Raw genomic sequence first — 21,616 nt, 5'->3', positions numbered from 1 at the left:
CTTTCGAGTCGCGTTTTCACACCTCGTGTATGCGGTGTTGCTGACTTTCGGAATCGCCAGATACACGTTTACCGTAAATATAAGTATACTACTACTACTAGTGTACCGAAGAATATTGGCCGCTCGCTCGCGGAGCGCCTTGCTTTATGCTTCGCGCTATATAGTTCGAAACGCTTGGACGAAAAAAACGACTCCGATTCAAACGTCTGCTGCTGCTACTACTACTACTAAGCTACTACTGTGCTTATAGATACGTACCTATCGGTGAGAGATAGAAGTCGATGTTTTTGAGATACAAAAATTCTGGTGCTGTTTAGCTTTATTCAATAACAGATTCATAATTAATTAGAACATATTTGTAGTTTTTTTAAACAAAATGTGGGCACACTCATGCAATTGTTCTTAATTGTTAATAATAAATCGTCCTTGATCAATAAGTATCTAAAGATTTAAGAGTAACATGAATCAAACGTAACAATATCACGCGAAAAACGTTTAGTAGTCATCAAAATTACCAAGAAGGTATTACAAAAATGTTCATATCGTTACAACAAATAGTAGTAAAAAAATGTTATGAAAGAAAGATTTCTGGTACAAAAAGTTTATAATAATTATTTAACAAACAAAGGTTAGCCATTGATATTTTTTCCCCGTGATCAGGAGATGGCAGCACTAACAGGAAACTTCGCTAACTGGGTCTATATACTGTAAGCACTCGCAAACGAACGCCACTCCGCGTAGATTATCTTTTGAAACGACTTCTTCTTTCGATCAGCAAATAAAAGGGACGATTATACGGTGAATCGTATGAATTTCACTTAATCCTCGTCGTCGCTCAATACAAGGGCTGTTTTCTTACTTATTGCCGTTGAACTTTTCTCTTCCTCTTCGTCCTCGTCGCTCTCTAGAATGCGACGCTTTTTCTGCAGCGGTGTCTCGCTGTCGGAATTATCCGACCGAATGCGTTTGGCTTCGGCTAGAAATAAAAAAAATAAATAAATGGTTGATTATTGAGAGAAAAAAATTAGTTATTATGTCAAGCACAAAGGGGAAAAATGTATTAAAAGTAAAGCAAAAGTAAAATTCAAAACTTACTTGATGCATCATCTATGTTCTGAGGTACTTCTTCATCTTCTTCGCTCTCAGAGAGTAAATTTATTCTGTGGCGACTGGAATTAGTACTTTTCTCGTTTGCCGACTGGCTCATCGTCTTGGCTTCATTTTGAATTTCCATTTTTTCACTATCATCTGAGTCGAAATTGAGAATTGACTTTGATTTATTAATGGAACCTTAAATAATAATAAAATTGGCATCTCATGAAGTGCGAAAAAGAAGTAAGAAAGTTGATAAGAAATGATGTAAGTGTATTTTATACCTTGAGCTTGGCTACTTTTTTCTGCCACTGTATCAACACCTTCATCTTCGTCAGATGTGTCCGAGTCGAGGAAAGTTTTTACAGATTTTACTTTTGATTTGCTCTTTTGCGCCGTATTACGAGCTTGCGTAGAAGTACTTTGTTGTTCTTCATCTGGAAAAATATATATCATGAGCTCTCGCGAAATCGAGTTCCCACTCGATTACAGATTACAGATAATGTGATTCATACCACTGGAACGACGGCCATTAACATCATTTTCCTTATCGGAATTCAAATCACGATTCTCTTGGCCATTACGACTGGAACTCGGTGCATCGCCGCCGTCGCTGTCGCTACTTTCGCCGAACGTTCTCGGACCGGCGGGGGTCTTCTTTTTCGAGCGCTTCGTCGAGCGAGGAGTTTTCTTTCGGCTCGTACCGGGCGTCCGGCTCTTTTGCGTCGAGCTTTGCTCGGGGCTGGGACTTCGACTACGATTGTCGCGATTGCTCTGCTGTGGCGTGGATGGCGAGCCTCCGGCTGCCGCAGCCGCGGCCGCAGCCTCGTTTTGCTTGTTGGAATAATTTCTCAATCTCTCGAAGACGTCGTCCTCGTCGTCCGACTCGACGCGTCTACTAGCGACAACCGCTGTTAAAAAAATGAAATTGAAATTTTTCAAATTTATTCAATCAATTTTGCGAAGTAAGCTCTTTCAGATGAATTTTTTTTTCCTTACGTTCTTCCATAAATTCTCCCCGGAGAGCCGCATCGATGAGTTCGCAGCGTCTTTTAATCGTCCCAGGCAGTAAAGATACAGGAATGCGCCAATAAGACTCCTCGGGGCCCGGCTCCTCGATACCCGCAGCGCGCATAAATCGCTGGAACGACGCAGAATCTAAAATTTCAGCTACATCCTGGCTGATAGGCACCAAAGCTGTGCCCTCCACGTCCTCCTCGTCTCTGTCCTCTAATGATTCTTCTAAATTTTCTTTCAGCCAGACGAGAGCTTCCTTCATGTCTAGGGAAACAAAATTTAAAATTGAAAAGCTTGTTTTAATTGTCCGAAAAATTAATTGAAATAATATTTATTACCCTTGGCAATCACATCCTTGAGTAATCCGGAGAGCTGAGCGTCGGTGTAAACATAAGTGGGCCGCTTCGACTTGCTTTTCGATTTTTCTTTTCTCTTTTTGCGTCGATCCGCGTCGTTATCAGAAGTGCCAGAAGCGTCAGAATCCGACGAATCCGAGCCGGAGCCCGATTCGCTCGCCGAGCGGGTTTCCCACGATGATTTTGGACCTTTAACGTAGACGAAAAGCTCATTAGCATTCAAGTCCAAAGGATTAAGCAGAGTAAAGCTAAAAGAGTTTGGTGGGATTTGGCACTTTAGGATAGGGACTGACTTTGCTGGGACGCGTCGAGAGTCGAACTGTTATTTAAAGACACGACTCTCTCGGCAGCAGATTTAGCAGCAATAAAAAAATCAAAATATACTTTCTGAATTCCACGTATTATATGCCAGAAACTAATTTTTTCTAAAATAAGCAAACCAGAAGCTTCGAGCGCAAACTGATTTTTGCTTACCCATGACAATATTCACTAAATAAAACTTCATATCAACTCGCTGAGTTATGAAAATTTTTTCATAACTTTCATCCAACGGTGCATGCGTAAAAGATAAAATTATTATAAATTATTCGCGAGCATTTGAATTCGTTATAGCAATAGCATCGGTCGTAATTTTTTCATCCGCAATATTGAATTATTTCACACACCAATCAAAATAAAATTCAATTTGCGATACGAGCGAAGCAAGAGCAATTATTCTTCAAGCTTCGAGCTACTTGAATATTTTTCGATAAATATACGTTGCGAATCCCTCTCTGACTCTCTCTGTCTCTCGTTTGCTTTTCCTACAATTCGGCGCGTGACAAATGTACCCTGTTGTTTGTGACAAAAAATACACAAAGGAGAGAGCGACAACGAAGAAGAAAAATCGCGATATCAAAATTCAGCTGGCGAAAAAAAAATAAAAATAAAATAAATAAATAAACGACACGGATCTCAGGCAGATCCTGCAGCGTATATCCTTTCCAATTATTTACGTCGCAATCCAATCGAAATCACGAGTACGCGCCCGCACAGGCACCAACACACGTATAACAGCGTATATACACGCGCATTAAAGGGCATGATCGATCAAAAGAAAATTACTGGCGGAAACGATGCACTCGACTTCAAAGCGTCTTGTGTAGAGATGCACAGCGTAGACAAGAAAAAAGAAGAAGAAAAAAAAATAAACGCGTACAACAGAAGGAAAAAATCAAGCAAGAGCGAAAACAATTTTTATGAACATAAAGCTCTCTTGCACACGTACGCAAAAAGCAGAGAAACGATGCATTGTGCAATGGAAAGAGAAATGAAAAAAGAAGGAAAGAAATGGAGCTTTGCACTGCACTGCGTGTGTAATACGAGCTTTATTTACATACGGGCATTACGTAAGAAATGGAGATATTCGAAATGATGTATCTTTTTCCTCACTCGTCGAGAGGTTGCATATACTCGCGATTAAAGGTGAATATTTTTCCTTTTTCACTATTACGTCGATTCGTATCAAAGCAGAATGTAAAGAGATATATGTATGTATCATCGATAGAGTATAAAAAAAACACGCAAAAGTAAGAAAGTGCAGAGGTACAATAAATTTCGTAAGCTGCACTGGAGCAGCTTTGACATTCGAGTGTGTGCGTTTCAAGGGTGCGCGCGTAGTTGCACAACTTTTAAGATATATTGTAATACGATGACTCGGAGCAAGTGTAATATAGAATATTAAAATCGAAGGCTCGCGAGAGCGAGCGCGCGCGCAATCATGAATATGAAGTACATGCTCTGGTGGTGGTGCTGCTGCTGCAGCGTAGAGAGCTAATTATGCAAAAAGGAAGATAATACATTATCGTTAGCGCAGCACACAGGTACTTTAATCATTCATGCAAATTTGATGTTTACGTAATTGATGCGCGCCAATTTGTGCTTTTGACGGTCGTTTATCTCCGCACCACCGCTGCGTGGAGTTTGAAAAAAAAAAATAAATAAAGAAAGAAATTGAAATCAAAGCTGAACACTTGCGCGAGGGGCTTCGAGATTGAAACATAATTTTGTTGCGCACAGAGAACACGAAGCGAAATGACATTAATCCACGATGCTATACGGCTGCTCGATATATACAAATACAATAAAAAGCGAGCGGTTGTTTTCCAAAAATTTTCGAGCACAACATCCGAGGTTTTTTCAGACCATACAAATACACGAGGCAGTCACACAGCCTCTATCGCACGCGCACGACAGAGAGAAAGGAAGAGATTATATTAATCGCGTGCGGCGCGAGGCGTTTCGACAGTTTCAGTATTATAACATCGCACTATACCCTGTATGGAGCTCAAAGCCGGGGCGCATACTGCACATATAATGCACGTTCATACACATACGCAGAGAGAAAGAGAGTGAGTTTGATGACATCCCTCCTCTCCTCGTTTTGATCCCTTATTCTATATTGTGTGCATCGAGAGAAACAAAGGCACTCACGCATACGTAATAATGACGGCGCCACACAAAGCATCGCGAGAGAACCTTTATTATTCGCGCATACAGAGTGCGCGTATATAGAGAAACAGCACGAGCAACAGCGCACGTGCGCACTTTTCACCCGAGAAACAGAGGGGACGAGAGAGATTAATTCAGTTTGGCAAGATTTAAGAGAGTTAATTGACTTTTGTACGCGTTTTTATTTTTGCCCGGGCTGTACTCCTATGGTACAGGTATAAATGATCTAGGTGTGTGCCTATCCGCGTGCGATGCGATTTTTTTAAATGAGAAACTTTTAATGCATTTATAGCGCTCTCTCTCGCAGTCCCAACCGCGTATGTGGAACCTGCGAATTCCTTCCCTTTTTTGTTTTTATATTTTTATACGGGACTGGTATGCCAAACGACTCCATAATACTCCGTACCGTCGCTTTTTTTTATTCGCCTTTTACGCAATTGTTTCGGATCATCGACGAGGCCGAGCTGCAGCAGCTTCTCCTTAATCTTGTTCTTGGGCCGTTTGATGATCAGGCCGTCGTGCAGATCCTGCAGCGGATCCTCGCACTCGAACGAGCCATCCTCGTTTCTCATCTGCTCCACCAAAGTAGTTAAATGGGCTATTTCGTCCTGCGACCATTCCTTGGGCAATCTCTTAGCTACCTCGGCTCTTACGCCCTGTAAAAATATAATAAAAAAAGGATAAGGTCGTTATATTGTGCAAGACTTATTGTAGCGTTAAAAAAAGAAAACATAATACGAAGGCTGGAGATCAATTTTTATAGTGGAGCAAACGAAAGTTGCGAGAAAAAAAATCAACGAGAAAAATCAAACTTGCAGATAAATTGAAGAGAAATGAGAAAAACGTTACACATTTTTACTTCGGTGATGTGGGAGCAATGCGTATATACTTATATCTGTGAAACGCAAAAAAAACGCACAAACACATACACATGCATACGTGTAAACGTATATAATATACGTGTGTATGTGTGTGTGTGTAATCTTAGGTACACGAACGCGCAGAGAGTCGAAAATCCCACGAGGTATTTCGTTGTATACACATGTCGTCGTTTCTATAAGGTTAGCTATCTTATACAGAAGTTGGCAGGATCCTCGTAAATCATCGTTGCATGCGCAGCAGCGGTAGCAGCAGCAGCAGCAGTACAGCTCGCCCCCGATGGGAAAAGTTCGACCGAATGCGAGGAACAGAGAAAGAGAGAGAGAGAAAAAAAGATCAACAAACGCATACACGTCGAGCTGTACTACTACTACTTCTACTACTCGACCTTATACGCTTTTCGTTGCAATTGCCCGTGAAGTCGATTCTTCGTTTTTTTCTTTCTCGACTAAACTTATTTTTTTTCACGCGCGCCCGCGAAAAGAGTAGAGCGAACCCTAGTTTTTGGTCGATCAAAAATCTGCAGTTTAAAAAAAAAAGTAAAAAAAAAACAAAAAAAGATGGATCGATTAGGGTCACTTACTTTCGAATTAACGATCAGATGCAGCTCCTTCAATTTCTTGATGACTCCGCGCCTCGTGCGATCTTGATTTATTAAATTCTCCATGATGTATTCAATCAAGTCTGTAATAAATTGAAAATTGAGTTATTCGAGTTTTATAAATTACATCAGATTTCCATATCTAAATTTTTCAATTAAATGCTAATACGTCGAATAATCCATAAAGGCTGTGCCAATAATGAGTTTTTAATTTCAACAATTTTCCTTCAATCTCTATAGCTTCGATATCACGGCATAATACCACTGGACATTATAATACACTTACCTCGTGGAATTTTCTGAGTCTCGTGCTCCATGAAGAGGGTGCGCAGCTCGTCCTCCTCGGCGTCGGTCCAGACGTTTTTCTTGGACTTTTTGCCACCCGTGGCGTGCTCGCAGTCGTAGCCATCGGTCATTTCCGTGGCTTGCTTGGTGCCCTTCCAGAACAGCAGCTCCATGTAGGCCTTGGGATTGCGCTGGGCCACTTCAGCGAAGCCGCGGATTACGAAGCGCCCGAACGCCGCTAAATCCTTTATGTATACCCAGGACCAGGGGTAAAACACAGAGAGCAAAGCAGAGCAATGAGCGAGACAGAGAATAAAGGCATAAAATGAAAAGTTTCCCAGTTTAAGCACACACACACACACGCGCTTACGTATGTAGAGCGCAGAAGTAGCTTATGGCGTATATTTTAAGTTCTTTACGAGCGCAAACGAGGGCTACTACTAGGCCTCGACTTTTTCATTAGTCGGTTATATAAGATTGTGCGCCCGGCGCGCGCGCACGTATAAAAAAGTTGAATTGAGTTTAGCCTGATTGAGGTAAAAAAAACGAAAGAAAAAGAAGACTCGTACACTTTGTTTCGTACAGTTTGATGAAATTTGAATTTTCCCCCGCCGAGGGTAAATTTGTTTTTCAACGCGGCCTTTACATATAAGAGAACACTGCCCTTACCTTGTGCTCGCGTTTATCCGAGGCGAATACGCGCTGCAACACCCGAAAGATCGAGGCCTGGTAGATCATGCCGGGCATCTTGCAGTCGTGGGCGATTCGATGGAACATCTTCAGCACGTAGTGATTCAGCTCGGGCGTGTTTTTATCGAAAGTTTGAAAGAGCAGGGTCAGATTCATGACCACTCGCACGTTGCAGAATCTGGAAATTTATTCAAAAATATGCGGCATGTAGTAGTCGTCGTCGAAGTTGTCGGATGCAGTGACGCGTGAAGATGAAGAAAAAGACGACGACGACGAAAAAAAAGTATTAGATCAATATAGATACGAGTTTGCATACCTCCGCATAAAGTCCATGAAATCGAAACTCGACTCTTCGAATCTGCTCTCGGCCGCTTCTTCCTCCTCGTCCGTATCGTCGCTATTTTCTTCGTCTGTTAAAAAAGTGAAACAGCACGTTAATTCTGTAATAAGGTAAAATTGACTCGACTACTCGGCTGCACAGTCGTATACGTAACATACCTTCGTCGTCGTCGTTGTTTTTCTCTTCGTTCTGTGTACTCGGCTCCACGTGCAGCTGGAATTCCTCATCTGGAACTGCAAAGCAGAAAAAAAGGTCGTTAATGAAATTTCTCATCGACGCAGAAAGAGAATTAAAAAATAGAAAGAGGATTATAAAAGTTCGGTATAGGTAAGTATGAAATATCCTCGATATCAAATATCAAAAGTAAAAAATCGCGTCGGCCTTTAAGAATAGAAGGGGAGCAAAAGAAAAAAGAAATCATTCCGATCGTGTCGGAATCCGATCTCCGAGTCTACTACTCGCTACGTATATAAAACCTTGCCTGCCCTTCTTACTCTCTCTTTCTCTCTCTCTCTCGCAAGCTCTCGGGGTCGAATGAATTTCTTTTAATTAAGCAATCTTGGAAAAGAAGATTACTGCGCGCGACGTCGTAACTGCAACACCGGCAGCGGCGTCTACGACTGCGTGTGGCGCTCGGCGCGGGACGACGACGACGACGACGACGAGCTCGTCGGATAGTATATACTACATTGCGGTATTAGGAAAATAAATTGAACGAGGCGGCGGAGTATAGCGGCGTCGGTGCGGTTGCAGTGCGCGCGAAGAGAGCTTCGCTAAAAAAAAAGCTGTTAATTAAGTTATCCGCCCACAAAAGGATTCTCTCGTCGCGCGGCCGACGCTCACACACACATAGATCCGAGAGTTATAAATTTTTATTTCTCACCGCGTCCTATAGCTATGTACGTATATCATTAAACGGCGGGGCTATTTGCGAGTTTCAATCAGTTTGGCTAATTCCGTCGTAAAAACACAAGAGAGAGCCACGGCTATGTGGCGCGAGGGGCAGTAGCAGAATGAAAAAAAAAAGAAGAGAAAGAAAAGCTTTTCGATTCGCGCGCGCGCGACGACGACGAGAGAGATCTTTTTAAATTGAAGTGCGAGTCACCCTTCGTACGATATATATAGTAGTAGTGGTAGGGCTGTATAAACGCAGATTCATACAAACGAATCGCGCGAGCATTACCCCAAACCATGGATCGAGTCGTCGACGTCGTCGTCGTCGTCCGGCACGATAAAATCTTCCGCGCGCTCCGTCTCTCTATCTCTCTTATACGGCGTGAGTGAGTGTAGCTGAGCCACTCGGCAATAAGGTTTTTTTTGTGCAAGCTCGGCGAATGAAGTACAAAAGATCAAAAGACGGCATTTATGTACACGCATACACAAAGCCCAAGTGCGTATGCGTGACTCTTGTATACCGTCGAAAGCCAACGCGCCATTATGTGCGTATACAGAGCAGAGAGAGAGCGAGCTCGAGCTTATCATCCGCAGACACAAGACATTGTGGCGTCGTCGTCGTCGTCGTAACCGCCTATATACGCAACTTATTACGGTAATTAACAGACTTGGCCCTATCTCTGCCTCTCTCTCTCCCCCCCTCTCGTTTTACTGAGCTACTCTCTCTCTCTCTCTCTGAATGCGTGGGTGGTATGTATATAGCCGTCAGTGACGATAATAGGCATATAGCAGCGAGAAAGCGAATTTCATAACGTATGAGGGATGTGTAATACACAGCTCGAGCTGTACTACTATATGTACAGTGAAGCGTTGCGTGTGCCTGTATATATATATGTGAAATCATACTCTCGTTCCATACACGATACAGGCGAACGAGCCCCGGAGATGTCTCTGCCGCGCGTATATACGGCGCAGAAACCCTCAGGCTTTAATGTAGATTTAATGTGCGTTAGGGTCTCTGTATACATACAGGCGAGTAGTAGTAGTAGTACTGGTGGTAGTCTCTGCAGCTGAGTCGCGTGTACTTGTGTATAGACTCGCGCACACACACACCGGTACAGAGCGATGCTTGTTTTGCTCGGGTGTATTATATTTATTTCCTCGGGGTTAATTTCCGAGAGGCCGAGAATGAAGATATTCGCCGCAAGTTAGCTGCTGCTGCTACTGCTGTTGCGCGCCTCCCTCGGACGTTATATATTATTATTATTATTGTATACGCGAGTACGTAGTTACGTGGACAGCGATAAAGGACCTATTCAATCGCTGGATATGAACTATATCACGGCATGTGTGCGATTTTTATCGACCTGGGCTAGAAGAGACCGCGATTTTTTTTCCTTTTTTTAACGAGTATATAAATTCGGTTTGCGGGCCATTCAAAAGAAGAAGAAGAAGAAGAAAAAGTGTAAGTGGAGCAAGTTTCGATACTTGACCCCCTGAGCTCCTCTCTGAGGTGAACGTTACTATATAGGGCTGTATAAACGTTCGAATATAATGTAAAAAAGTAGATTTTAACTTGCAGGCTATAGTAATATATATGTGTCTGTGTGTGTGTGTGTGTGTGTGTGTGTGTGTGTAGGCGAGAGAAAGATTTTTCCCAGTCGGCCCATAACTGCCAGAGCAAGGAATGCTCAAGTAGATAAGCGACCGAACCGGTTAGACACTCGCTGGCTCGCGCGCGCCGAGCCTTCGCGCGTATATATATGTACGTGTAGGAAGGTAGGTGTAGTACGTATACGGAGAGAGAGAGAGAGAGAGAGAGCACGAGAAAGCAATAAAGAGGGCTTACGAAAGTAAAATTTTCCCTCAAAACTTCCAGAGTTCCAGCAGAGAGAGGAGGAGGGAGAGAGGGAAGGTAATAGCTAGAGCACATTGGCACACACACACACAGACATAGGCATGAGCTTTTTGCTCTTGTGCAGTAGCCCTACTACACCATCCTACTTCTCTCTCTCAACTTTTCACAACTGTATTAACAGAATACTAGTACTAGTACTACTAGCGCGAGAGACTGACTGAAGCTGCTTCTGCTTCTTTGCAACTTTGGACAGGTCAAACTGTGGAATATATACACCTCTTTGGGCTGCGCCTCCCTCTCATCTTTTTTATATATAATAATACCCATCGTGTAATACCTCATCGCTCGCGCAGTCAGGAACAATCGTTTCTTTGCCGCGCGCGATAGCTCTTCTTTTCTTTTCCTCGACGCGCGCCTCCTCCTCCTCCTCGCTCGTGGACGGCCGAAGCCTCTCTCTCCCGAAGCTCGCGCACTCATTAATGTTTCTCGTCTCGTCGTTCCTCTTCTCTCTCTTTTGTCAATGACATCGGGGCTTCCTCCCTAAAGTACGCGCAGTCAAGACAAGAGGAAGACGACGAAGAAGAGGCAAAAAAAAAAGGAATGGAGAAGAAAACTGTGCTCGTCCTCTTCATCGACTCTATGTATACATAAAAGTATGTATATATAACAGATCGGAAAGAGCCTTCGAAAACAAAACTTCCAAATGACGAGTTCTCTCTCTCTCTCTCTTTCTCGTCGCCAAACTCTTTGCCATACTCTTTGATTATAAGTTCGAAGGCGAGCGCGCGCAGGAACAAAGAAAACACAGCTCGGAGAACAATATGAGCATTAGATATCAAATGAAGTCGTCATCGTAGCAGCAGCAGCGATGCCGAGGGTGAAAAAGAAGAGCCGCGCGAAAAATAACTATTGCAGCCGACACGACGACGCTGCTGCTGCTGCTGTGCGCGCGCGTATATATAATACAGCCGAGATAAGGACTGTTCGCGATTTTTTTTTTTAAGCTTTTTTATGTGTGTTGCTTCTGCTGTATATACATCACCCACTACTCTCGCTTATATATACTTTCCCCACGAACGCCTCGAGATGAGAATATAAAAGAAATATGTGGTCGAGTGCGAAAAAAGGAAGATGCCCGCCGACGTCGCCGCCGCCGCAGCCGCCGCAGCCGCGTATTTACGATAGACCCAAGAAAAGCAGCAGCAACCCATGTACGCATACAGCAGCAGCGTTTGTATGTATAAAAGAAGATAGAAAGTGCAAGCTTCGCTCCTGCAGCAAGGGCGGCCGGTAGTATATATCGTAAAAGGTGGGAAAAAAAGATTAATGGTCGAAAAGGCGGCCGCGGACATTTCGCCGCGTGCTCTCGAGGACGTTAATTTTTTTGTTTCGCGCCCCAAGTTCTATACGTCCTTTTTTTTTTATTCATTATCATACGCAAGTGCGCAGCGGCGCATGATTAAGCGCGGCGCTGATACAGTCATTTTATATTATATATATAGGAAAAGACGCGATAAGTATATACAGTCCGGTCTGGCCGGTGATATACTCGTACTACTTAACATTAATTTTTAACGCTGGCGAACCACAGGCGAGCGACTACCGTTGAAAAAGTCAGCGCAATGTTGGCGCGATAAGCGTGCAGCTGCGGTGGCGGCGGCGGTGGAGGAGGAAAGCAAAAAAGAAACTGCACCGCACAGCGATGGATATTTTTTTAATAACCTGCTTGCGCAAGATTCAATTATCAGCGAAGTTTGACAATTAAAGGATTGTCGAAAATTCAATTTCCCCCGCCACGATTATACGCGCGTCTATCTTTACTCCCGAGTTGCAGTTTTACCTGGGGTGCGGGCAGCAGCGAGCTGCCGCGATTAATTTTAATTTCTCGTATATAGCCGCACGAGCTTCCTACATAACGTCTCTCTCTCTCTTTCTCTCTCTCTCCCGCGATCCTGCACGCGGCTCCGGTACGCGCAGCGCGCGAGCTGCAAGTCTTTTTTACGATTAATCATGCTCCTTTCGCAAACTCTCGTAATAATTAACACGGCTCTTCGTCTTAAAAATTATCAGAGCCCTGCCGCCGCCACCACCGCCGCCGCTGTGAACACTGCGAGTATAAGTTTTAGCTTTCTCTGTGTATACCCGCGCACACTTGTCTGACAGCAGGCTAGGCCTTGTACGTTTATACATGTAGAGGTCACGAAATTCATAATTACTCGAAAATTCTTGCTGCTCTACTTTCAAACTTTTCACCTCCCCCCTTCCCCCAGAGCTCCTGCTTCTTCTACTAATGCGGGCTAGGCTACTGCCATAACAACCGCAATCTAATTCGTAAAACACTGCGTACTTGTATAAATAACACCAGTACTCGGTGTCGTTTTACTTATCTGCACCGAGAGAGCGAGAGAAAAGACGGCAGGGGGTAGGTAGGTAGGTAGGTAGAGGCAAACATTAAGGAGTAAGAATCCGAGGCAAAAGTTGGCCTATAACGCGCCGCCGCCAGCTAGATAGCCTTGGTTAAAATGTCGCTTTTACTCGCCGATTACAAGCTCATACGAGAGTATTACCGAGGACTGCTGCTGCTGCTGCGGCTGCAAGTGGAAGGCGACTGCACACGGGTACTACGCGCGTAGGTACTAATACTACTAGCTCGAGTTTTTGGCCGAGCTTAATTTCATAAGTTTCGCGCGCAGGCCAAGGGAAAGAGGCGTCAGAGTTACGTATACATGTACCCACGAAAACTCGCAAGAAGTTTTTCACCCACACAGCCGCGCGCAAGCCGCGTGTATACATACCATCGCCATGGTAAACGGGAGCAATGCTATGCGCACTAGTACGTACTAGACGCGCGTAAGCACGAGGCATCGAAAGAACTTTAAGTGTCTCTTGTGTATTATGCTTACGCGCGTTGCGCTTCGGTTAGCTGCTGTGTATACATACATACGTGTGTGGATGTGTGTATGTGCAGGGTGCATTAGAGCTAGCCGCCGCTCGCAAGCTCGCAAGCTCGCGCGAGAGCGGCAACGGCAGCACGAGGCAAAAGAGGCTTTAATAGCTTAATCGTGTTACGCGAAACTCGCGAATGGGTCATTATGTAAATTGCAGGCTGTAGCCGCGCGTCTGTGCTCTAGCACTAGTACGTAGTACGTAGTAAGTATATGTAGTAGTACCAGCGGCCAAGGCACGCGTGCTGCCGCTGCTAAGTAATTTGTTTACGCGAGCGAGCGAGCGCGCGGCTACGAGAGCTTTTCAACGCGCGCGCGCTTAATACCGCGCGTATAAACGAATGCAACAAAATATGTTGGCGCGGCTGTTGCTGCTACTGCTGCTGCAAGCTCGATTATTATTACTCATTAAAATCAGCTCGAGTACAGTCGCGCGCGTAGTGGGCGCGACGAAGCTGCTACTACATCGAGTGATGCGATGGTCGCTAGCGAACTTTTACTACTATTACTACTACCGCTGATGCGCAGGTGCTTGTTTATAATTCGAATGCGCGTTGACGAGGTTGTTGTGGATGATGGGGTGGGTGGGGGGAGGCGGAGGCGACGCGAGCACTCAACAAAGCCAACAAACAGTCGCGCGCGCTTCATTTAACCTCGCGCGCGCCAACGGTTAAGTAGCTGCTCCGGTAGTCAGAGCCGCGCCTACGGTGTGGTACAGCGGCACAGAAACAAAACCAAAAAAAAACAACGGCAAGAAAAAAAGGGCGCGGGAAAGCAACGCGGGAACACAACAGCACTCTGCCCGCGTAATCCGGGCGCTGCGCGGAGCGCTTGGCACGGTAGCAGCGGCAGCAACAGCTTCAATCTACGCTTTATCTTTTCTGAAGCTCGACGAGCATGTATAGCAGTAGAGAGTGTATACCGTGAAATTTTGCGTAAGCTCGTGCAGGTGAAGGAGAGAGCATGCCGCCATGGATGCAGATACTCGGTCGTATACACAGTTAAGTCGTAAAAGCAGCTTATGTTTCCTTTCTTCGGCAGGTATACAACGTACACTCAACGTGCGCGCGGTATATAGTAGCTGCGCAGGCCCAAAGTGTTTATGGCGCGATGGCTCTCTAAATCTGCTCCTTTTCCCCGTGCATATAATATGAGGATACTTCGTTAACGAGCCAAGGCTTCGCCGTGTACGTATACATAAGCGCGCGCGCGGGGGGAATTTCATGTATTCTCTCTCTCTCTCGTTGGCTATCGAACATCTCGTAAGCTTTGTGCCGGTCTTATGCGGGAGTCCAAGGCCGAGAGACTAACTGTATACTTATTATTTAAGTATAGAACAAGAAGATCCGCCCTGCTCGCCCGTGTATATAGAGAGGGAGATAGATTATTGCTTCGACGTCTTTTGAACTATGTCTATATATGAGGGACGATGAAGCGCTGCTTTGAAATTGTTGCATTTTGTATACAACAACCGGGCAAGCGGGAGCATTATTACGTATACATAAGCGCGGCACATCTTCGGAGCTTTCGGTGCGTTCGGCGATGCAGCTTTCATGCGCGCACGACGTGTAACTTTGTGAACGTTCTTAATCAAAGTCCTTCCATATGCCGCAGGAGTTTGATCGAATAATTAATTATAATAAAGACGCTTTTTATTATATCCACGCGTGTGCATCATGTATGCATGACCGGAGCAGAGCTTATAATCATCGAGATTGGCCTCGAACGACACGCACACGTTTTCCTACGACAAATTCCTTCTGCTGTGCTTGGGACTCGTATCTCGCGGGCAGTGCGGCGCGAGGAAGGTTTTAGCTGCGGAAAATCGAGTTATGGCGCTTTAAAGTAATGGCGCTAGACATTAGAATGATTTACCGCGCTCTTTCAGTTTATCATTTCTCGCGCGAGCTATATAGCTACTCTCACTCTATATATTTTTTTTTCGTTTTCTTCTTACCTATTTTTCTTACGGGGGAGCGCGATATTTTTCTCAACGTCGACGGGTTTGAATTAAAAAGACATAATTTTGAGCCGCAGCAGCAGCAGTCGAGTTTCCCAAAATTTATTCAATAGGCATACGAAAACGAGAGAGAGACTCGAGTACAGTCTAGACGCGGTAATTTGTGTACGAAACCAATCTCGGCTTTCTGAGAGAGAGACAGAGTACAGAGTAGCAGCATTACAGAGCTTGCAAGCCCGCACTGCAAGACTAAACAAACGCAATAAATCAAACGAATCGCCTATACACGTTCTCGCGTACGCGCGCGCACAAAGGTAGGTACTTCGTATTTTCCCTGATTTTCCCTCCAACTCGTTAAATGCTATGGTCCAAGGCCTCGCCTACCCGATCCCCCTATACCTTCGTCTCTCTCTCTCTCTCTAACGACTCGTTCCCTGTGTTATCTCAATTCCATACACAAGCCCGTCCGCCCGCGCTCACGTTCGCTTTGGCGGAAAGTTTTTCGAATTTTCTTCGGACGCGACTTTAATAACGCGAGCACGTACGACTCGGCCATATCCCTTGCATCCGGGGGTCCTTTCGTCTCTCTCTCTCTCTCTCTCTCTATCTAGCTTTCTCCACATTTTCCGTTCTCTCTTTATTTCAAACTGCCTTCCACGCGGAACGATTTCTTCGCTATATACGGGAGGGTATTACGCGCTACATACATCCAGCGCACATCGCCCAGCGATTCTTTGTTTCGACCGAAGAATTTCGACGTACATCCTACAAATGTATACCGCACCGAGGCCGAACCCCGTAATGCCTTTTTTTATTGCCTTTAATTAATCCATACGTAATGTAACTTTCTCGGCGAATATAGTTGTGTGAAGAGCGAGCATATTATCATTGTGTGTGTGTATTTTTGGTAGAGCACGTACGAAGTTTGAGCACGCACTCGCGCGCGCGCGGGCGGGCGAAGAAAAGCAAAAGAGCTGAACGATTTGCATGCATTATCAAAACGTAAGCGTCTTTACTGTTCGCAACGTAAACAATAGATTAAAAAATATATATTCAAGACTTCTTGTATGTTATGGCACGAGACTATAACGCCGTACACAATTTCGCTAGTTTGCCCAACTACTTAAATTAAAATGATCATCGAATACAGACACGCAAGATCAACGGAATTATTGTCAAGAATCGATTGTTTATTCCAGGGATAAAAAGCGAAAAAATCGCAGGTAAACGTTCAAAATTCATATTTTTTCATCGCCGTATGATAAAGCTTGATTTTTCGCGCGCGCGCCACCTATAACTACTGTTATATACGTATATAGACGCGAGTGTACGTGCAAAAAGTCGCATTTTTATCAAAAAGCGACCCGATGTCAGTAACCGTTGAAAAACGCCAATTAAATACGACAGGCTAGCAGTAGCAGCAGCAGCGCAGTTGTACTGTAGCGGTAGCGCTCAACGGTGGCTCTGGCAGCAGCAACGGCCTCTGCTGCTGCGCTATATATATACGGTACGTCGAGAAAAACTGTCGTGTCACGAGCAGATTCGCGTACTCGTGTTGGAGACAATTTTCCTCTCCTGGTGCTGTGCGCTGCGCTACACACACAGCTACACGCGTGCACGACGCATACGCACACCACCAACACCGAATATCCATGTGCGCGATCTGCGCGTCGATGAAAAAGGCCATTAATTCTTTTCTCGCTTTTCTTGATATGCGGCGCACTATCGCATGTATTCATGGCACGCGCGCACACTTCGCATATTATATAGCCTTTCAATAATCTTCTCGGCTCGCTCCTTTCATAAGCTAGCGTTCATAAAGCATTCGAGAGCATCGAATTCCCCGCTTCTGTATATGTATGCGTCTCTATCTGCCTATATTATACACCGCCGGGCGCACAACCCGCGCCTAACTCACGCGCGCGGGAATCCGTATTAGTACATACCTCGAAGTCTCTTTTACTCCCTGCCCATATTACGTAACGCAGCAAAATATGCAGCAGTAGCGGCATCGGAGGGTCTTGAAATAATCATAAAGTCATAAAAGAAAGAAAACCGTATTCCAGATGCAAGAGCGTACATTATACGAGCCCGCACGAGCGCAAGCACATGCAGTTCGAGAAAAATAAGGGCTCGTTCCATGGAGGCAATATAGAGAGCTCCGAGTTAGATAAAGAGAATATAGGTTGGAGGATATTAAGAGGACTAGACCCGTAGTATAGAGAGAGGAAGGATCTTTGCCAAACGCCGTTTGTGCGCAGAATATGTGTGTGTGTGTACGTATTCGTTGGACTCGGACCACGATCGTAAGTGCACTGCGCTTATCTCTCTTTTCTCTCTGTCTCTGTCTCTATGCGAAAGGACTCGTGCGTATTTGCCCTATGGTCATCGGCTACCTAAGCACTGCACAGCAGCGATCGTGCGCAAAGCAAACACATTCCTCCGGCAATCCGTGAAGCTCGCAGCCCTTATATAAAGCGAACAAATTCAAGGGACGAATTTTCCCTTTTGGCAATTGCTCCAGTCGTAAGCGAGAGATATTTTTGCCCGGTAAAAATTCAGCGCGCCGGTATAATTTTTGCATAAAACGATTATCGTCATCGATTAATTTTCGATCTCCGTGAATGCGGCGCAGCTCGACGCATACAACGTCGTCGTCTCGATAAAACGCGCAAATCAATTAAAATCCTATCGATTACGATTTAACGCCGTGCAGCCGCGCTAACGAGCCAAAATCGGAAAGATATATATATCGCGTATCGTTGAATTAACGCGACGATATTATGCAAGTTATATATATAATGCAAAATCGATGGAAATTTCTTGCCGAACGCCGCGCGGTATATAGGATAGCGGCATCGAAAATTTCACAGCTGCTTCTTTGCACGTTATAGTACAAGCACGTGCGCGCGCGGGCGGTTATAATATTATCACCGTATCCGAATATTTTATTCAAATTATCTTGATTTTCGTCCCCGCGCGCGTACGGAATTTAAACATTTTGTGGGCGATCATAACCTTGTTATATAGTCGAGAATAATACGTGCAGTATTTACGAAGGGGAGGGGGGGCGGGGGGCGGGGAATCTTAGTCTGTTGATTCACGACTATTCTGAATAGAAAATTTAATGATTATATACCCTATGAATATTTTCTTACCACTTGCGAGTGTACAATACTCCATCTGTTGATGGTATCAAAAAGCTCATAATGAAATATGACACCTCTGATTATGAAATTGCTCTAATACGAAAAGAACCCTGGAATACAAATCCTCAAATTTTTCTTACAAAAATACAACTTTATTTTAAAAATCTGTAAGCAGCTTTGTAAGAACAACTGTTGGAAATACAACTGTCATAAACATCGTTACATCGTTGCCCCATGCAATAAGATCGAAACGCGTTCACTCTTTGTTCATCCTCTAGATCGCTTTGAAAAATAGTGCGCGAGAATACGCATTTTCAGTAAGAAATATTCAGTATCAATCTAAGCAATCAATGCACTCGCTTGGCGCATTAAATCTCGCGCGCGTCGGTAAATTTCCCGATTCTCCGAACTATGCATTAAATTTTCCCGTATTAAAATCGTAGAATTTTGCTCGCCGGCGGCAACCACCAGCTCGAAATTTACACGTACCATATAATTTTCGCTTTAAACATATAAATCTTCGTAATAAACGAACCTCCGTGCGGCGGCGGCGGTTGCGCAGGGATTCTCTCCTTTTTTTTTCGTTTCGTTTAATTCGAAACTCACACCGGAGGGCTGCGCCGGAGTATACTCGCAACAATTACAAATCGAGAGAGACACACCGAGTCCTGTGTGTGCGCGCCGCATCAATATCGATTATCGTTTGCTTGCGTAGCTCATGCTCAGCAGCAGCAGCAGCAGCAGCAGCAGTGCAGAATCACAACGGCAACACGCGTGACTTTAAACTCCAATCGTATATATCCATAGAGAATCGCGCCCGCGCAACGCTGCGATTTACGCTCTAACGACGCGCGCGGAGGGCACACACACGAGCCGGCGCGTCCGTTCGCAAAATTAACCGGCCGTCTCTGTGTGTGCGCGTCGAGCTTTATGCCGTCGTATATATCTGTATGTGTAGCATTGTATATAGCGGCTCTCTGCTGGCTCGGCCTATCTTCGTACACGCGCGAGCTGGTGCGGCCTGTGTGTCGCTGCGCGATTAACGGCAATTTAGCTTTCTCAGCCAATAAAACATACTATCGATTATCGATTTTCTTCTGTTTGTTTATTTAATTGCTTATTTGTACAGCGTCCCGTGCCTTCTCACGTACATAGAGCTATGTGTAATTGCCAAGCTGTACGCTATACGATACGCGCAGTCCAATGAGAAACGCCGATCTGCGCAGCGAAAAGAGACCAGCGTGTGATTTTTTTTTTTTTTTTGGTACACTCGATTTCATCGACTCGTTTATATGTATTATACGCGTTACGTGTGCGCGTGGAAAAGCGATAAAGTACCTCTGTAAAATATTAGTACAACATTTTTCGGCTACGTATCATACGCGTTTGTCAAATGATTAATTGATAACTCGCCGTCGTCATATCGTCGTTATATTTTCCGCGTAAAATGCTCGCGCAATGTACACATACAACACGCGAATGTATATCGGGTAAGGGAACTCATCAACGTAGCTTTTGATTTTCGCCGCGCACACCCCTAAAGCACATATTATACACTCGCGTTCGATCGCATACGGGGTGAGTTCTCTCCCTCTCTCATTTTTGCCCTCTCCGTTTCGCATTTATGTGTCTGTTGTATGCTCACTTGCATATAAACACATTTTTATGCACGAATGGATTGGCTTTTGAATTTTACACTCGCACGACTGTAAGAGCAGCAGCAGCAGTGGCGGTGCATGCGTTGCACACACACACACACACACACACACACACGTACAAATGAATGCACGCCACATATTCACCCGTCCAATTAATCGCTCGGCGTATTTCAACGTTACGCGTCTGCGCCCGCATCGGACCGCCACCGCCACCGTGTATAGATACAGAGATGCTGGACCAGGGGACATCATGGTGATGCTGCTGCAGCGGCACACCGGCAGCAGACGCGTGACAAACAGTCGCGCACAGCAGCGAGGGTAAAAATGCGCAGCGCACGTATGTATGGCTTTGATCATTTCCAATGGGCTTTGGCGCGCGGGGGAGTAAATGCAGCACGCGACGGGATATATTCGTCGCGCTGATTTTTCCCGGGTGTTTTATAAAATTTTAATTAGTTAATCCACGATGCCGGTGTACTGCGCGCGGCGTTATACGGTGATCGGTGGGAGGTGCGCGGTGAAACGAAGTTCTGTGGTGGTGGCGGTGGTGGTGGTGCAGGTATGGGCCTTGGGTCACGAAAAACAAGCTCTGCGCCATAGAGAACGAGCGTTACATCAGGCGGGCACATACATACGTACATATACGTGCATTGCACTATACGCGACCCATGATTCAAATAGTGCGCAGAGCGAGTCAGCGAATGATTACGTCACGCCGCACTGCCTGCACCCCATGATACATACATATATATAGGTACGGTATTTGCAGCTACGTTGCGGCAGCAGCAGCTATTGTGACAGCGTATGAACTTTGCAATATGCATGGCGCGATATATAGATTGATTGACGTCGACGCGCGCGCGTGCTGCGACGTAACAATAGGAACACGCGTATATGGAGTACGGGCATCGTATAGTAGCCCCGGCCTCCCGTAATATAGGCGTACTGCGCAACGTTTATAACGTCGCAGCTCTGATCGTTCTGCACTGCCGATGCTGCTGCTACAGCATGCGAAACATCATATACGCGATGTAACAACCGTCGAAGTCAGCCAATATATCGTGGTACAGCAAGCAGCAGCAGCAGTACACGTTTACGCTGATTATCGTGTATTAGCGCGGCTATAACGAGAGAGAAATCGCGCGCGCGCCGCGCCCCGAGCTCGTCACGGATCGGATCGTGCACATACGTACGATATGCATTATATAGTACTATATCGTAGTAGCAGTACACGCGTTTTGCCGATAATAAACTCGAGCTGGCATGGGTGAATGACTTTTAATAGACGCGGGGATGGGATCGTCTCTCGTATATTATATTGGATGCGTGTTAGCGATAAGAAACGTACGTCTCCAACGATAAATAGAGTTTGTTTCGCCTTTTTTTTCTGCGCTTATTTATA

General features: G+C 45.0%; 1 protein-coding gene across 1 annotated transcript in view; it reads right to left on the bottom strand.

The window, feature by feature from the left end:
- Positions 1 to 307: 307 nt before the first annotated feature.
- LOC106657598 (protein timeless homolog) overlaps positions 308 to 21,616 on the bottom strand; it is a 125,651-nt gene continuing 104,342 nt past the window's right edge. The window contains exons 15-26 of the mRNA XM_014379200.2: positions 7,909 to 7,983; positions 7,727 to 7,820; positions 7,390 to 7,588; positions 6,722 to 6,965; positions 6,418 to 6,518; positions 5,362 to 5,611; positions 2,448 to 2,654; positions 2,092 to 2,373; positions 1,608 to 2,003; positions 1,377 to 1,529; positions 1,096 to 1,290; positions 308 to 976 (exon numbers count right to left, since the gene is read on the bottom strand). Coding sequence (XP_014234686.1) covers positions 819 to 976; positions 1,096 to 1,290; positions 1,377 to 1,529; positions 1,608 to 2,003; positions 2,092 to 2,373; positions 2,448 to 2,654; positions 5,362 to 5,611; positions 6,418 to 6,518; positions 6,722 to 6,965; positions 7,390 to 7,588; positions 7,727 to 7,820; positions 7,909 to 7,983 — 2,354 coding nt within the window. The 3' untranslated portion in view covers positions 308 to 818. The remainder of the gene's footprint in view (positions 977 to 1,095; positions 1,291 to 1,376; positions 1,530 to 1,607; positions 2,004 to 2,091; positions 2,374 to 2,447; positions 2,655 to 5,361; positions 5,612 to 6,417; positions 6,519 to 6,721; positions 6,966 to 7,389; positions 7,589 to 7,726; positions 7,821 to 7,908; positions 7,984 to 21,616) is intronic.

This window comes from Trichogramma pretiosum, unplaced genomic scaffold (assembly GCF_000599845.2).
Source record: "Trichogramma pretiosum strain Unisexual culture from Peru unplaced genomic scaffold, Tpre_2.0 scaffold1, whole genome shotgun sequence".
NCBI classification, from domain to species: domain Eukaryota; kingdom Metazoa; phylum Arthropoda; class Insecta; order Hymenoptera; family Trichogrammatidae; genus Trichogramma; species Trichogramma pretiosum.
Note: the sequence above shows the minus strand (reverse complement) of the source record. Positions and strands in the feature narration are given on the sequence as shown.